Genomic DNA, 18,986 nt, shown 5'->3' on the forward strand with positions numbered 1-18,986 from the left:
ACAGCAGCAACAAACAAACAGATTGCAAATTTACTATCCAAACTCTAAACTTCTAATGCAAGCAAGCTGCATTAGAACTTTAGAGACAAAAAGTGCAGGAAAATTGCAAAACAGCTGCTAATACAATCCAGAACCTATCCCTCTGAAGACATCTTTACTCAGGACCTCATAATGACAGAATTAGAAACAGCAATTAATCAAATTGACCCTGACTAATCACCCAGAATTGATTTTATGTTTGGACATATGATTAAAAACATGGGAGGAAAATAGCCAAAAACTGGCTTCTGAAGATATTTAACACCTCTTGGAATGCAGGTAAATTACCAAAAATCTGGAAAACATCAGTCATTATACCCTTACTAAAACCTAACAAAAACCCTAGTGACTGTAAAAGTTACAGAGACCAATAGCTTTGACTAGCACTCTCTGTAAACTAAATGAAAGAATAATACATACCAGACTTATGAATTGGCTCTTAGAAAATAACAAGATAAACTTCTACCAAACTGCAGATATCAGTGGAACAGCAATATTCTTGGATCTCACAGCAATATTCTTGGATCTCACAGCAATATTCTTGGATCTCACAGCAATATTCTTGGATCTCACAATTGCTTACGATCGTGTTTGAAGACAAAAGTTAATAAAACTTGTATACAATACTGGAATAAGGGAGACTGCATTAATTTGGATTTCAGATTTCATGAAAGGAAGAAGAATAAAAGGAGAAGTTAATGGAATTTATTCAAACATGCATTGAACTTGGGCTGGAGTCCCACAAGGTTCTGTTTTAAGCCCACTCCTATTTCTCATATATATGAACAATATTCGTCCCCACATAATAAATTACACAAAAATAATAGCATGCTATGCAGATGATATAGCAATCTGGTACACGAGCAGTAATCTTCAACAATCTGAAAAAGTCCTAAATAATTCAATAAAATGCTTAGAAAGATGGGCAAAGGAACTTAAACTACAGATAAACCCAGAAAATAAAACTGAGCATCTTCTCCACCGATAGAAAAAATAGACACAATTACAACCCCAAATCAAAGTATATAATACCAAAATAGAAAAAACTGTCTCCAAAATACTTAGACCTAATCCTAGACACTGAACTGAGATTTGGTATTATATGACTCATATAATACCAAAATAGAAAAAACAGTCTCCAAAATACTTAGACCTAATCCTAGACACTGAACTGAGATTTACAACTCATATTACTAATATATCTAATTAAACTCTTAAAAAGCTTAATATCATCAGAAGGCTTTGTGGAACAAAGTGGGATGCAAAACCGAAGACACTCGAAACTACATATACGGCACTCATATGACCCACTGTGGAATATGCCTCATCAATCTGGGCTCCAGCTTTTACTAGCTCAAAAGAAAAACTTGACAGGGTACAATCAACAGTAGCAAAAATTATCATAGGTGCAGTCTCATCCACAAATAATTTAAAAGCTCAACAAGAGTGTGGGCTTCACATACTAGAAGACGGAAGAAAACTCTCCACAGTTAAATTCACTAACAGAATCAGGAGCCACCAACAGGATCACAGGTCACTCAGGACTTTCGATGCCTGGACAAGAAAATCTAGACTAAAGAGATCATCTATGTTACAATATGATGAAGAAATTAGAAAACAGATTGATTTTTCACTATTCTACCAAAAAATGCAATGATAAACTTAAATCTCCTCGAACCTTGTTCAAAAAAGGATTCACTGCAAGAAAATAAAAGGACTTGACATATACATCACTTAAATAATCCAAACCATGTCATTGCCTACACTGATGAATCATCTGGTGAAGCATTTAACCAAGGAGGTTCAGAGATTTTGCTAACTCCACCTGAAGGCGAGGGAATGCAAATCAAAACCACAACTGGCAAAATAGCTTCAAACTTCACTTGTGAATTAACAGCCATACAAACAGCTCTCAAATTCCATCTCTCAAATCCAGTAATAAACATTACAAAATGAATAACCATCTACAGCGACTCAAAATCTGCACTTGAGGCATTAAAAATGGAAAAACAAAACTCACCCAGGAAATTCATGAACTACTAACAACCTTAAATTTAAAAATAAGAATTGCTCACTGCAATGGATACCAGCCCATGTAAATATAGAAGGCAATGAAGGAGCAGACAGACTAGCCAAAGAAGCAAGATACTTATCTTAAAAATTACACTCGCTATCACTAATTGATGCTAACTCTGTCGCCAAAATAAGATTGGTAAAATAAACTATTAAGAAGAAGAATGAAAATAGAGAAATAACCACAATCATACCAGACTAAGGATAGAACATTTTAAAGGCATGAAAAATCAGCCAGACTGTAGTAAGAGCTATGAAACATGCAAAAACTGTCCAGGAACTAACACCTGTCCATATTTATTTTTGTCCAACAACTGCTGCTGCTCTACAGAAAAACTCTACTCCATCAAAGTTCAACAGATTGCCAAAGAAGTTCTACAGATCCACAGTCATATCTAGAAGCTCTTCAATGCACTTGACAACAACAACAAGATCAACGATGGACAAAAGAAGTACTGGATTGGATTCCACGAGAGGAAAAACAACCACGACGCCAACCTAAATCATGGTGGATTGATGATATCATCAGATTTGCAGGAGTGACATGGGAAAGGAGAGCCATGAATGGACAGTTTTGGAGTAATCTTGGAAAGGCCTTCATCGAGCATTGGATTGACAATGGCTGATAATGATGAATGATGATATAAAAAACAGTTAATTTATATCACAAATCATTTGTCAATTCATGTAAGTTATCTACTATTTATTCCTTTCATAAAATCTATATAAGGAATTTCAGCTAAAGGTGAACAAACCATTCTCATACAGATGCGAAAATGTTTTCCATCCTGCAAACAGATCAGCTGTCATAAAATACACAGAGACAGCATAGATGGGATTGCCCACCTAATGTAGCATTAGTTAAATTTATATAAAATCAAATTACTTGACCTTGACATGCCAGTTGTCAACATGTTAAGAGGAGGATGAAATGTGAATGTTATTTTCCTGCTATTGAATACTCTGTTGTTTGAAACTTACAAATGGTTATTTTGTAAGTTGATATGAGATCCCATTGTTCACATTGCTGTTGAAGGTATTTGCGTAAGTGTTATGCTTTGATCTGAGCAAGTTTAGTCTCCAATGATTTATTTTTAACCAAGATTACATGAAATTCAGTAGCAGCTTGAGTTTCCAGAAAAAGAAAAAAGAGTTGCATAATGCCAGATCTACTGAGTAAGGAAAGTGTGGAACAAAGCTAGACCATTTCTGGTAAGAAATTTCTGTATAGACAATTCAGAATGAGTATAGTTGCGGTATCCAGAGAGTTTATCGAAAAGGCAATTAATCGAATGACAATTCGATGAAAATGCAATTCATAGAAAAAATAATTCACCAAAAATTTTAACTTTTCGAAAATGTTATGATGAAAGTGATTCATTTAGAACAAATACTCTACCATGCAGAGTGAGAAAGCAATGCTACTTTAATAGGGAATAATTATAGAACAATATGCTTTCTTATTGTCTTTCTTGTCCGATAACTGTTTCATGTCTGTTTCCAGGAGGAAAAGCCCAGCCTATGCAGGCTCCATTATTATTATTGTTACTAGTAATATGCGACTTCAATACAGCAATTATTATGGAATGAATAAAAGTTTCAAATAGCGAATCTGAACAGATTCGCTATTTGAAACTTTTACAAGAAAATGTCGAACCGTTCCAGTTTTCAGTTCAGCTGTATTTGGGACAACAAAGAAATAACTTGTCCAAATTATGTAGTACAATAACTCTCTGAATTAGCAGAAGTTGTCGGTAGAAGAAGCTGTCTGCACGGTTCAGTTTTTGTTCTAAATGGATCACTTTTATCATAACATTTTCATAAAAAAGTTTCTAAATGATATTAGCAATTCCGCTTTGGCTGGATCAATTTAATGAAAATTTAGTTAAAATTTTCGTTGAATTGTTTTTTCGATGAATTGCATTTTCAATGATTTGTTGTTTGATGAATTGTCTTTCGATTAACTGTTTTTTCGATGAATTTTCATGGAACCAGATCTACTGAGTAAGGAGAATGTGGAACACAGCTAGCCATTTCTGGTAAGAAATTTCTATATAGACAATTCAGAATGAGTATAGTTGTGTATTCACATCTTCTGTCAAAATGCTTTGCCATGATCTAGATAAGATCCTCAACTGATTCACTAATTCGTGGATAGCAATACCTCTGTTGTTTTGGACCCTGATATACACATTTTCACCTCTTTTGTTTGTCAGTCAGCTTGTGTAGATTGCAATCAGCACACACATGATCATAATTTATGAACTATTATTTCAGTATAAAGCAAATTACAACTTTCAAATAAATTAAGTGATCTGGCAAATTCTTTTGTATTATCTACACTTAACATTATTGCATTTAACACAAAACTCCTTTGTTATCTGGTGGTCACTATACATTTTTTATCACACCATCTAGATATTTCTTTAAAACAAACAGAACTCTTTGTTCTGCAGTCTACACACTCCAGAAAGTTGGATAGTTTCTTAACTCTTATGATAAACTGTCTTGTTGATGGGATGACATCTTCACTACTGTCTTGACTTCATCTTCAGATATTAAGCAGTGTTTTCTCAAATATATCTTCAGTTTGGGAAGAGAGATAAAAGTCAGATATAGGCATACTGACTTTTACATATAGGCATACTGACTTTTACTTGATCCTGTACATATCCATACATGTACTGGATGAAGAAGTGTTCACAGCAGGATGGACTCAAAATCCATGTTTCTTCTCTTCTCTCTCTCTTTTTTTTTTTTTTTCCAGAGCCCTGTGATCATGATAGTCCAGTATGTTGTAAATTCTGAATCCACTGTATTACTCATACCTGACAAAGTGCTTTAGATTTGCATCACCAATACTCACAGCTTAATGTCAAACTGAATTGATTATCAACGCATTTATTCTAAAAATAGCTTTCAATTGTCATTGCATTAAAGTTTAGTTCACATCACATATTTATTTCATTAAAAATAAAACAAGTGGAGGCATTATCTTTCAGCATGCTCTCATATAAGGGATTGAATAATCTGCAGTTAAGAATAATTAATAAGAATAACATTCTTATTAATTATTCTTATTGAATTATGCTATTTTTATTTTTCCTTCCAGTTTTGCATGATAATCAATTAACGCACACAGATTTAAAGCCAGAAAATATCCTTTTTTTGAGCTCAGATTACGATTTGATATATAGCAATAAAAAAGTGAGTAATTTCTGTTTTATTTTTTTATTTCTGTATAAATGTACATATTTAATGTACAGTTTAATTTTTTCTTATAATCACATTCATAATGTGAAAAATTGCAAATATCATACTTTTGTAATATATAAATCCAGAACATTTGTCATGGCCCATCCACAGAACTAATACTGTTGTACTACAAACTACTATAAACATTCAAATGTATACCATTATTATAGATAAGTTCCATTTTTTCAATCTTCTTTTTTTTTTGGAGAGAATTTAACTCTCAAACTGAGAACACTGCTAGGTACAAGTTAATAATTAAGGTTTGGATTGTTTTTGATGATGAGAGTATTAGTGGTATTTTACATATTAAGTTTAAATTCATCATGTATATAAAAAATATTGGATTCCAGTTTACTTCATTAGCAACTTTCTTATATGGAAAAACTAGAAGATCAGAGTGATTATTAATCACTTATTGTCCAGTGTAGTTAGAAAAGAGGTTAGCCAAGAACCTCAAGAAAATCTTTATAAGTATTAAACAATTTACTGTAGAGCTGAAGGTTGTATCTTTTTACAATTTTTGTCATTTTGTCAGATGTTCCTCAGATATATGAGATGGTAAAAGATTTAGTGTTGATTTCTGGGAGGAGACAGGGGGATGTGAAGACTACATGAAATATATTACTATCCCATATATCTGAGGCTCATCTGAAAAACTAATAAAAATTCTAAAAAGATACAACCTTATAACCACTTACTGACTATATAAAAATTGGGGTCCCCTTATTTGCTTCTCCAAAGACCACCCACAGTCCCTACACTTGTGTGGTGTCTACCAGGTTCCATAAAGTTGTAAACTATCCTATTCTGGCCAAACATATAGGACAGCCAACATTTGACTGGCAAGTCAAAGTGCATGAAATTGCTGAGACTATAGGCATTTCAAAAGAACGTGTAGGATATATTTTGCATGAAGAATTGCATATGAAAAAGCTTTGCGCAAGATGGGTGCCACACTTGTTTACAGCAGATCAAAAACACACACTCACATGAAACTCAATGAGCAGTGCTTGTAGCATTTTAACAAGGATAAAACTGATTTTGTGCGTCGATTTATTAATGTGGATGAGACTTGGATTCACCATTACATACCAGAATCCAAACAGCAGTCAAAACAGTGGACAGAAGCTGGGTTGTTCAGCGCCAAAGAGTTCCATCAGCAGGAAAGGTCATGGCATCGGTGTTTTGGGATGCTAAATACATTTTGTTTATTAATTATCTTGAAAAGGGTCAAACAATAACTGAGGAATATTATTCCAATCTTTTAACCAGACTAGATGAAAAAATTCATGAGAAAAGACTTGGTTTACAGAAGGAAAAAATCATCTTTCATCAGCACAATGCACCTGCCCACAAAAGTGTTTTGGCAATGGGAAAATTAAGGGATATGCACTATGAATTGTTGGAACATCCACCTTATTCCTAGATTTGGCTTTCTCTGACTTCTATCTCTTCCCAAAACTAAAACTCTACCTTGCTAGTCAGCATTTTTCTTCGAATCAAGAGGTGATTGCAGCTATAGAGGGTATTTTGCAGATCTTTCTGAGAAACACTACAGGGATGGGGATAATGGCCCTGGAGCATCGCTGGAATAAATGTATTAGTCTTAAGGGAGATTATGTTGAAAAATGAAATTAATTTTGAAATTATAAATTTGTTTTTTCATTGTTAGGCCGAGAACTTTTCAGACCACCCTCGTGTATATATATATATCATTGTACCACATCATCGATGTATCAGGCAAGCAGTCAGTAGAGATGCCATGCTTCTTTATTCAAAACTGATTAGAATGATTGGCAAAATGGAGTACAGAATCACTTCACCTGCACTCTCCAATATATTGCCATGGGAACAGTATTCTCCTTCGTGGATGTTCTAGCTGGAAAATTGATTAAATTGACCAAAATATATTTCCATAGCTTGTAGAGCATTCATTGCTGAGGCAGTCAGCCAAATATATATTAATGAAGCATTACTGGAGTTTTTAATGTTACTTGTGACATACTAGGCACAATTTATTAAATCAGGTATTCAATCTGAATATAATAAATCATCTTCAGTGATCATAGGTCAAAGAATAACAACACTGGCATGCAGTATGTATCTTTTGTGTACAATATTATCTAGTGAATTGCAATTTAAGAGGAAAAAAAAAAGGGGAAAAACCTAATAAGACTGTCCCAAATTGTAGGTAAAGAATGACAGTCATTATGGTTTAGGTTGTCATTATGGTTGAGGGCAATGTAGTAGCACTTCAGCATTCTCTTTGAACAAATATCAAATTCGAAATGTTGTAGAAGTAGATGAGTATCCATGTATTAGGAATAAGTGCTGTGAGGACATCATCTTGGAGTTTTAATGGAGATATTGTTTTAATGCTTAAGTGATGGGAGGACATCATGTTGATGGTTAAATGGAGTTTAGACAACACTAAGCAAGAATTAAAAACTAAATTTTAAATAAATTTTACTTGTAACACACATACACAAAGGCAACACAATACTCAATGAAACACATGGCTAACACTCTAAAATCCTATCTAGGCATGTGTGCCCTCTATGGTCATTTGCAGGTGACCTAAAAAGTAAATTGAGATTTCTGACAATTAATGTTTCCCAAATTTTGGGAAGTTTTTTTGCACTCGTATTTTTTAAATTCGATTGATTTAAGAGTGCCACTACAGGTTCTCAAAACAGGCTTTCTTTTTTGAATTTACTATGATGGAGCAGTGGTGTTCTTCCAGAAGATCCTGTCAAGTGGGATCCAATACATGGTCCGCAAGACCAGATTGACCATAGTCATGATTGCAGATGTAAGTTTTGGTGGTATCTTATCTACCTGTCTGTCCAAAGTATGCTAACTTGCAGGAACAAGGTACTTTATATACTCTAGGCACTGAGAGAGAATGGGAGCTGATCTTTGGTCAACATGCAAACAATGTTTGTTTACGCTTGGATAAAGGATGTAATTTGTTATTATTATAATTTCAGGCAATTCCAAGGAGTCGACAGACTGATCGAGGGAGGCCCTAACATCATGTCAAGAACAACTATTCGACATTCACACAGTATCTATCATATGCCTTGAACTCATTCACAGTCATAGCACCCACAACAGACTCTGGCAGCTTATTCCACTCATTCAGCACTCTCAAGTAAAAAAACCTAGCTCTAACACCCTTGCTCACCACATTCTTGCCCAGCTTCCATGTATGGCCCCTAGTCCTCCCATCACCTGCCCTATTCTCAAAAATATCTTCTGAATTAATCTTATAGAAACCATTCAGTAATTTGAATGTCTCAATCATATCACCCCTTTTCCACCTATCAACCAATTTTTGCAACCCACAGATTTTCAACCGTTCTCATAAGGTTCATTCCATAGACCTGCTGTCATCTTGGTCGCTCGTCTCTGGATCCTCTCCACCTCCTCTCCGTCAAGAAGAAACCCTGTGATATACTGCTGCTAATCTTTTCATCCCAAAATGCATAACCTTACACTTTGCCACATTAAATTGACATCCATTTTCCTTAGCCCAGTCCTCCAAACTATCAAAATCATCTTGCAATATTTTGACATCTTGTGCACTCACTATTGCTCTACCCAACTTTGCATCATCAGCAAACAAATGAACACTTCCTCTCAGATCCTTTCCTATATCGTTAATGAACAAATTGAAAAGTAGTGGTCCAAGAACAGAACCCTGCGGCACACCACTAGTCACAAGCCGTCTTTTGGACTCTACTCCTGAATAAACCACTCTCTGATATCTCTTCATCAACCACCCTCCTATCCATCTCGCCAACCTTATATCCGTCCCCATATGCTGCAATTTACTGCAGCATATGGGGATGGATATGGGGGACAACATGCAGCTTACATGTTGTCCCCCATACAGTATCCCATTTTCATCTATCCAATCCTATATTTTTCTCTTGACTAATTTCTCCAAGACCTTGACAATGATTCATGATATGATAATCGGTCGGTAATTTACAACAGCAGTCTTGGAACCACCTTTATGCAGTGGAACTATTGTCCCCTCTTTCCACTCCCCTCGGGACTAACCCAGATCCGAGACTCAAATTAAACAAAATGGGTCAAGGGTACTGACAATTCTTTAGCTGCTTCTCGTACAACACGAGCTGGTATACCATCCAATCCCACAGATGTATTGACATTGAGGTTATGCAATAGACTACTCACCTCCACTTCATTCACCACAATTTCCGTATAAGCTATTGGTTCATTCATTCCTGCAATGTCACCACCTGGATGATATATTCTTGCAAAGCGCTCGCTCAGTAATTCAACTATATCAACTGATTCAGTTACCTCCCTACCATCGGCATTCTTTAAAATCATTCTGCCATATACATTTTTTCTTTTACTTGCAAGATATCGAAAAAACTGTTTGGGATTCTCTTTAGCCTGCATGACTAATGTTCTTTCATAATCCGTTTTTGTTTTTCTTACCACACTCGTTACCCTTCTGGCCTGTGCTTTATACCATTCATGTGCCTGCTGGTCACCTTTCTTCTTAAATTCCCTCCATAGTTTTTTTTTTTTTTTTTTTTGTTTTTGTTTGCGTGTTATTCATCCATTTAACCCCTACTTGATTTATTATTCGGACTAGGTATAAAGTCAGCCATTGCCTCATGCAAAGACTTCCTAACTGCCTCCCATGCACTATCAACATCTAGCCCTTGCAGTTTTACATTCCATGGCACCGAACCAATCAAACTCCTAAACTTGTCATACTTACCAGCGTGATAATTCCACATGTACCCTGTCTTAATTGTAAATTCCACACCTTTAGCCACCTCCCAAGTCAAGACCCTATGATAACTCTCACCAATTGGTGGCAACGTGGTCATATTCGTTACAGCCAAATTCTCAGATGCAATTACTAGGTCAAGCACTCTATGACCCCTAGTATTTTCCATTACATGTTGTCGCAGATAGTTATTCCTTAATAATCGCATAAAATCCAATTCCTTCCTCCTGTGTGTCCTCTCCTCCTTCCAATCATGTTACCATAGTTGAAATCACCCATAATAATTACCCTCCTTTCACTCATTTCTTCTATTTGCTTATGCATACTATCCCCACCATCTATTCCATCACCTGGTCTATAGCAGCACCCAATCGTATAGTTTGTTCTGCTAGTTTCAGTCTCACACCAAATAGCCTCAAATGTGCTCTTTTCTCTATCCTGCAATTCTACTTCTATTCTTCTTGGCTGTAGCTCATCAGCTGTCATCAACAATAACACTCCTCCCACCATTTTAATCTCCCTGTCGCTCCTGAACACACTATACCCATCACATTCAATCCCACTAGCTATGTCATCTTCTGTCAGCCATGTTTCACTAATGTCAATAACCTGTGGCCTGGAAGTGCCAACCAAGGCCAAAAATTCTTCCTTCTTGTTCCTAATACTTCTGGTATTAGTATGCATGAATTGCCCATTTGTCCCATCCCTATTTTGATGCCTTATACTAACTATCCCATTCTGATTCATAGTTTTTCGTACTCGCTTGGGCATATTACACACATTCATACACTCCACTGTCTCCCTAAAGTCTGCATATCTACTCCCCCCCCCCCCTTAATAACTCTAGTTTCCCTGATTCTGCACATCTACTTCCACTACATTCGACAACACTTTTTCAACTCTCTGTGCACCAAAACCATTCAAATGTAAACCATCCATCTTATATAAATCCTTTCGAACATCGAACTCACTCCACACATCCACAAATTCCGCACCACTCGTCCTGCATAATTGGAGCATAAAGTCATTTGCAATTATGGCCCTCATTCTATACTCTTCACTGTCATACCATGGAAACAGACTCACCATCCTAACTCTCTCGCTCTTCTCTTTTGCTACCTCAAGCAATTCCTTCACATCCTCACTCATAGCCATTTTGTCTCCTTTCAAATCATTTGTACCTGCTACCATTATCAGTTCTTTCACCCGCTGCTTTTGTATTCTAATTGACTCGCTTACATCCTTAGCATTCGCACCAGGTTGGTACGATTTTGTTAAACTCTCAACTAACACACCTCTTACTAAGGAAACTCGCTCTTTCATTTTGTTTACACTCACTATCATACTCATATTTTTTCTATCATACTTTTGTCGTTTATTAGTTGGTACACTCGGTAAACATTTTTGCCAATGCTCTAGCTGCCAATTTTCCCTGTGTATCGCTCCGTGTAACCGAGCGATCTCACTCATTGCATCAGTCTCGTCATTTTTATTCTCCGATCGTTCATTCATTCATTCATTCTGTATGTTTACCTTCATTCTCACAGCTATCTGGTACTACCTCACAAATATCACTATTTATACCTCGCATATCACTATTTTCTAGCTTCTCACTTTCAACAATGATATCACTCTCACAACCTGAAACACTCTTTAAATCCTCATATTCTTTACACTTTCTGCATACATTCACTCCACTATTGTTGTTTAACCAGACTCCAGCCACTCTCCTCAATGCATACATTTCACAAACGGTACACTGAATCAAATCCTTTAAATTAAAATTTTTAGACAAAGATGGCGACCTGGATGCCATCTTTGTTGTATTCCTGTTTATGGGGACCATTTGCACAGATAATCGTATCTATCAATTTACTATTTAAAATACTCAGAAAACACCCAAAAATCACCCAGACACGCTAATATACGAAAAGTAAACAATACTATGCAAATACTATGCAAATTCACCAATTATTTCTCAAAATGATACTTATCTGTTCAGGAGCTCTCCACAAACAATACACATCATGTAGCCCTCTAGTGGCTGGGAAAAATCAATTTCTTGGCATCTTTAATTTATTATTAAAATTATAAAAGTTTAAGAAGTTATTTCTGCTCATTAGATTGATTTATTTATTTATCAAGTCTGCACAGCGCTGCATATGCAAAAGGGTGACTGTGAAATTCCCCACAGACGTAAGTGGACACAATAAGCAGGAAACCATAGGAGACGAGTAGATCTTAAGGTACTGGAGATGGTTCTCATTGTTATATTGAGTTGTGTGTCCACAAGAATCATTGGCTCCAAACTGGCAAACAGTACTCTACTACTGGTAAGACCAGAGCCAGCCAGGGCTGCTGCTCTAAATGTCGAAACATTACAATCATAGTTTGTAGAAAGTATTTTACCTTGGGTATGATAAATGTTAAAGATACCAAGCTATTTTAAACCTGGTTTTACTCCATTTCCCAAGTAAGCAAACAAACAAACAAATCAAGTTTGCGCCTGCAAGTGCTGCAAGTCTAGCTGACCTTGCCTGTAGTGCAAGACCAATGCAACTCATGGTAAAAGTAGAATTAGCTCTGATCACTAATCTTAATATTTACCCTTAATGCAAAGCACATCTCCTGGAGGAGATATATGATGCTTTGTATTAAAGGCAAGGGGCCACTACTCAGACCGGTTTCGACCTTTATTGAGGTCTCATCAGTGGGAGCCAGGCTAGAAATACCAAGATTTTAGTAATACAGAGCTTATAAGTATTTTACCAGAACAAGTTACCATAAGGTGTTTTAACTTATTAAATAAAAATCTCAGGAGGAGATATAAATGTAGAAAGTAATTTACCTTGGGTATAATAAATGTTAAAGATACCAAGCTATTTTAAACCTGGTTTTATTCCATTTCCCAAGTAAGCAAACAGACAAACAAGTCAAGTTTGCACTGCAAGTGTTGCAAGTCTAGCTGACCCTGCTCGTAGTGCAAGACCAAGGCAACAGGGTAGTGTTGTATTAAAGGCCCCCTTGCCTTTAATACAAAGCATCATACATCTCCTCCAGGAGATGTGCTTTGCATTAAGGGCAAATATTAAGATTAGTGATCAGAGCTAATTCTACTTTTACCATGAGTTGCCTTGGTCTTGCACTATGAGCAGGGTCAGCTAGACTTGCAACACTTGCAGGTGCAAACTTGACTTGCTTGTCTGTTTGCTTGCTTGGGAAATGGAGTAAAACCAGGTTTAAAATAGCTTGGTATCTTTAACAATCATAGGTTGTGTGTTTGAGTTTGTTTATGATGTTGTTCCTGGCATATATCTTTAGCTTAATTTTTTCCAAATGTTGTCAGTGTGTGAGGCAACGATCTCATGTGACACCAAGGTAGCAAGGGTTTACTTTCATGGATTAGAGTCCTTTTGCATAAGTTTATTTGTAGTTGTGAGTTTCAGAGGGAATGGATGCACAATATATGATCCTCTCAATTAGGATCACCTAGCCTGACCTCCACATGGTGAACCCTGGAACCTGAGCAACCAAGCAGAAGATTGGGTGCTAACTCCAATGGGAAGCTTGGTCAGGTACAAATGAGAGAAGGGAGACTTAGGACTAGTTTGGAAGCCCTAAGGTTCAGCCCCCACCACCAAACTAGGCTGTAGATGGCTGGCAACCAATATAGCTGAATCTTTGCTAACGCCAATGTCTCAAGAAAGAAGTAGCTGGGATTTTTCTTTTTTTCTTGCTTCTTCTCTCCATGTGAATTTATGCACGTTTTTATGTTGGAACATTGTGTTAGTAATAATTAGTCTGTATCCTAAGCAGAAATTGAACAGGTATTTGCCATTATTATTAGCTTTGCTCTTTTCTCCGAATTTTACCAAATATTTTTGTATGTCTGACAATCATTTCCAGCTCTGCTATTTAAATCCCAAACAAAGACTGACTTTTCTTTTTTCATTGTGTCAGTTGCTTTCTCTGAATCCTCAAAAAATTCCTCCACTTCTACTTTAGTAGAACCTTCTGTGAGACTATAGGCACAAATAAGTCTCTTTGTCGAGTTCCCCATTCTGATATTTGCAACATCACTCTACTTGATATTGCTTGCCTTTCAAGAGGATTACCCTTGTATTTAGTGTTGAATACTATAGCTACTCCTTGTTCCCTACTCTAGCCCTAAAATCTCCCATTATTAATAGAAACTCATTTGTGTTTATTTAATCTTTTATTTTTTGTAAATTCTGAGGCATAGACAATAACAGTCAGGAAGCCACATCTTATTTGTAATCTTAATTCTAGAATTCTCACTCTCCATTATTTGTAATGTGTGATATTTTGTTAATTGATTTGTCAATAAAAATCATTACTTTTGCTCTTTCTTCATTTTTAAATTAAAGATACGAAGAAATTATATACTTAGTTTAATCCTTTATTCAAGTGTCAGCAAACAAAGTTTACACCTGAAGTATTTTCAGGACTGGAGCAAATCGTATATAGAAGCTAATGACTTCACATCACTTGATCCAAAATGTTACAGTTATATGGTGTCAATGGGGCATTATATCAATCAATACTTAGTCTCTATTTGAGTTGTAAGTCACTAGTTAGAATTGATGATAGTACAGGAAGGTGGTTTAATGTTAAATCTGGTGTCAGACAAGGATGTACATTATCCCCCTCTGTTATTCATTATCTATATGGATCACATTATGAAGGAATGTGGTATTAAACCTGATATCAAAATTGGCAATGTTAGTGTCAGCTCTTTGCTTTATGCAGATGATGTATACTTCTAAATAAATCTGCTACAAGTCTGCAAGATTCCCTGACTAAATTGAATAACTGTTGTAATAGATATGGTATGGAAGTCAGCAATAACAAGACAAAGACAATGAAAATAGGCAGAAGCATTGAAAATATCAACTGCATTGTGAATAGAGAACCTGTGGAACAAGTAAACATTTCAGCTATTTATTCACAGTTTTTAATGAAGATGGTAAATTAAATATGAAAATAGACAACAGAATCAACAAAACTGGTATGGTTGGAAGTCAACTGAATAAATTTATATGGAATAAGAGAGAAATTAGTCAAAATGCTAAATTAGCTTTATATAAGACTTGTTCAAACCAATTTTAACTTATGGATCCGAGAGCTGGGTTAGAAATAAAGCACTTCAGCAATGACTAGAGACCACAGATATGCCAGTCCTGAGAAAGATTAGGAGCGTGAACAGATGTCATCGGGGGCAGTCATATTAAAAACGAGGATATTATGAAAGAACTTAATATTGTTAGCATCCAGGAATGTGTTGGCAGAGCTAATCTCATGTGGTATGGTCACTTAAACAGAATGAGAAACGAAAGATTAGCAAAACTAGTTTTCTCTGCCTGGCTGGCAGGAAAAAGACCCAGAGGAAGACCAAGATATAGGTGGATTGATACCGTAAAAGGTGCATTAGAAGACAGAAATATAAGATCTGATAATGTTGAAGTCTTGTCAGATAACAGATTGATTTGGAGGAAAATTGTTGATAGAAGTTAGTAATGATGTAAGTTTTTCATGTGGTACTGTCATAATATCAAATGACAGTACCACATGAAGTCATGTGGTACTGTCATATGTCATGTAACGTCAAATTCCTGACATATTCACCCCTTGAAGATATATGTCAGGAATTTGATGATTATTTATTTATTTATTTCGTATTGAAACACAAGTGGTAGAGTAATAAGTAATTGGTACAATATTATTTACAACAAATTTGGATACATTACACACGAGAACCACTTAAATTTAGTATGTAAATTATGTTGTGGATAAATATAGGAATAATAAATAAAATATGAAGGAAAAAGAAACTATACATAAATTATATACAATAAATATGGTTAGATGTTCCTCCAGAATCTTATCCTGTGCAATCAACTGCTCTTTCTGAGCAGGATGTAAGTTTCTCTCTTGTGCAAGGTAATTGAAGAAGGTTGAGAGAATCTGAAAAGTATAAAGTGGAATATCATAGGAATCTCAGAAACTCACTGGATAGGAGAAGGATGCTTAAACATAGCAGAGGGCAAATTATTCTATTCAGGAAGAAGAGACAATGTACATATAAGAGTTGCAATCCTAATGAAATAAAATCTTACCGCAAGTGTAACAGATATTAAGCCTATCTCATCCAGAATAATAGGAATTAGACTAAAAGCCAAAGAAAAAGGACTACACATAAAGGTTATCCAGATTTACTCACCAGACGCAAGTCACAATGAAGAAGACATCGAACTATTCTACAACGATCTCCAAAATGAAATAGATAATACAAACTCCAGAGACATCTTACTCATAATCGGAGATTTCAATGCTAAGATCAGAACTTTCAGAGAAAGATGTAATGGAGAAATTTAGAATTGGAACTGAAAATGAAAGGGGGGAAACTATGCTCAATTTCTGCAAAGAAAACAATCTTGTCATCTGAAACACAATGTTTTACCATAGACCTAGTTTTAAATACACCTGGACCCCACCAGATAGAGAAATGCGAAATTGTATAGATTATATCCTAATTAGAAGTAAATGGAATACCTCAATCAAAAATGTAAGAACGCTCAAAAGCCTAGATCTGGATACAGACCATGAACTGCAATGTTGTGGATAAAATTCAAAGTGAACTATAAAAGAAATAGATAGAATTGATAAACTCCACATGTAAAAGTTAAAAAATAACCAATTAAGATTAGACTACATTAGTAAAATTGAAGAAATAAATAGGACTCAAATAGATGAAACCGAAAACCTTTGGAAAACAGGAAAAGAAATATTAATTAACCTGGCAAGGGAAACTTTGGGCATTTATAAGAGACCCAATAATAAATAGATAACATCTGAAATATTAGAAAAATGTGAAGAAAAAAGAAAACGAAAAACAAAATTAAACAGACATACCTCAGAAGAAAACAAGAAGAAATACAACTCAAAAATGAAATTAATAAACTCTGCAGACAGGCTAAAGAAAACTGGCTAAACAAAAAAGCAGAAAAATGCAATGAGACTTATAAACACCATAAGTCAAAACCATTACATAACACAATTAAAGAAATTACAAAAAACTTTTCACCACTACTGCTAACAATGATCAACCATCAGGGCGAGGAAACAGGAAACCCAAATGCGATAAAGGCAATGTGAATGGAACACTACCAAGAAACCTTTAAGAATGGAAGCAGTAACTACCTAATAACAATGCCCCACACTAACTCAAGACATGACACTTTAATGATCCTTCCATTGGAAGTGGAGAATGCTCTAAAGCAGGGGTGGCCAACCTTTTATAGTTCATGCATCATTTTTTTCATTTTTTAGTTAAGATACTCCATACAAACTTTTACCACTTTTCAGCCCTTTTAAAATATGGTAATATGGATATATTTAACAGTTATGCATAAAATGATTTATTATATATATGGTAATATAGACACTTTTAGCAGTTTTAAATAAAAGGATTTCATATAAAGACAAGATAAACATTAATTATTTTATTGAGACTTTTGAAATTGCTTTGCTTTTGCTAAGCTTGTAATGTTTAGAGTTAAATCAGTTATAGAAAGCATCAAACAGTTTTTCAAATTTGAATCAGTCAGTCATGACCGTAGTTTGTTCTTAATAATTTTCATTGATGAAAATGCTTGTTCGCATCTGTATGTAGTTCCAAAACGACAGATATAACTCTGAGCAGATTTTCTCAGTTTCGGAAAATGTTCACAGGGCAACGATCACCAGAAATTAATTATATCAGAAGCATCTGGGGGTGATGGAAGTTTATTAAATTTCATTTTCAATAAAGAATTGGTTTTGAGATCAGTAAGTTCCATTTGTATGTAACTAGGCATCGTCAAGATTTTTTGTTCAGTAAGTGAAAAGAGATTTATAAATGCAAGCATACAGTCTTCTTCTTCGGCAAAATCGCTAAAACGATGTTAAAGGACTCTTTAATAATCTGAGTTTCTCAGTATATTATGTAAAGTTGCCATTATCTTCAACAGATTCACTATGTTCTTCTAAATGTGGAAATTGACTTAAATTCCCGTTTTCTAACTTGGAGATGAACAGTTTTAATTTCATTTTGAATGCGCACTGATGTCATTTACTAAGCTAGGAAGCAATTTGTTCTTGCCCTGCAGTTTCAAATTTAGATAATTGAGGTGGCTGGTAACATCAACTAAAAATGCTAAATCAAATAGCCATTTCTCATCACACAACAGGACTTTTTCCTCATGCAGCTCATCCTTCTCTTCCAGAAAATTATGAACACTTTCTTTCAGCTTCCAAAATCTACTGAGAACTTGTCCTTTAGAAAGCCAGCGCACCCTCACAATGAAGGATGAGATCACCATATTCCATATCCAGAAGTTCACAATTTTCTCAGAATTCTCTTCTGTTTAACCCTCTTGCTCTAATTTTATTCACACACTTTACAACTGGTATCATAACATGCTTCAAATTTAGAGTTTTTCCGTGGAGAGATTCTTCATGTATAATACAGTGATACTTTAGTAGAGAATGACCTAAAAACCTTTCAAGTAAAGTTACAGTCCCAGAAACTCTACTTACCACTGACGGTGCTCCATCAGTGCAAACACTGATGAGCTTACTAGAATCTAGTTGTTGATTTTCTAGACATGACTTTACTTTGTCAAATATGTCTGACCCTCTGGTTTTTCCATGAAGTGACTCAAGACTGATAAGTTCTTCAAAGATGTTAAAATTACCATCAATTCCTCTTATAAAAATGCTTAATTGGGCTACATCACGTATGTCAGCGGATTCGTCCAAGGCTAAAGAAAAGAAAGAACAA

General features: G+C 35.3%; 1 protein-coding gene across 9 annotated transcripts in view; it reads left to right on the forward strand.

Moving 5' to 3' along the window:
- The window catches only part of Doa (CDC like kinase darkener of apricot), a 390,113-nt gene that overhangs the window by 262,946 nt on the left and 108,181 nt on the right, over positions 1 to 18,986 (forward strand). For all 9 annotated transcript variants that reach the window (XM_090393402.1, XM_090393403.1, XM_090393404.1 and 6 more), the window contains one exon: positions 5,225 to 5,319. In XM_090393402.1, coding sequence (XP_090249528.1) covers positions 5,225 to 5,319 — 95 coding nt within the window. The remainder of the gene's footprint in view (positions 1 to 5,224; positions 5,320 to 18,986) is intronic.

The sequence above is a fragment of the Typopeltis vanoorti genome, chromosome 5 (assembly GCF_054136105.1).
Source record: "Typopeltis vanoorti isolate ZY-2024b chromosome 5, IOZ_Tvanoo_1.0, whole genome shotgun sequence".
NCBI lineage: Eukaryota > Metazoa > Arthropoda > Arachnida > Uropygi > Thelyphonidae > Typopeltis > Typopeltis vanoorti.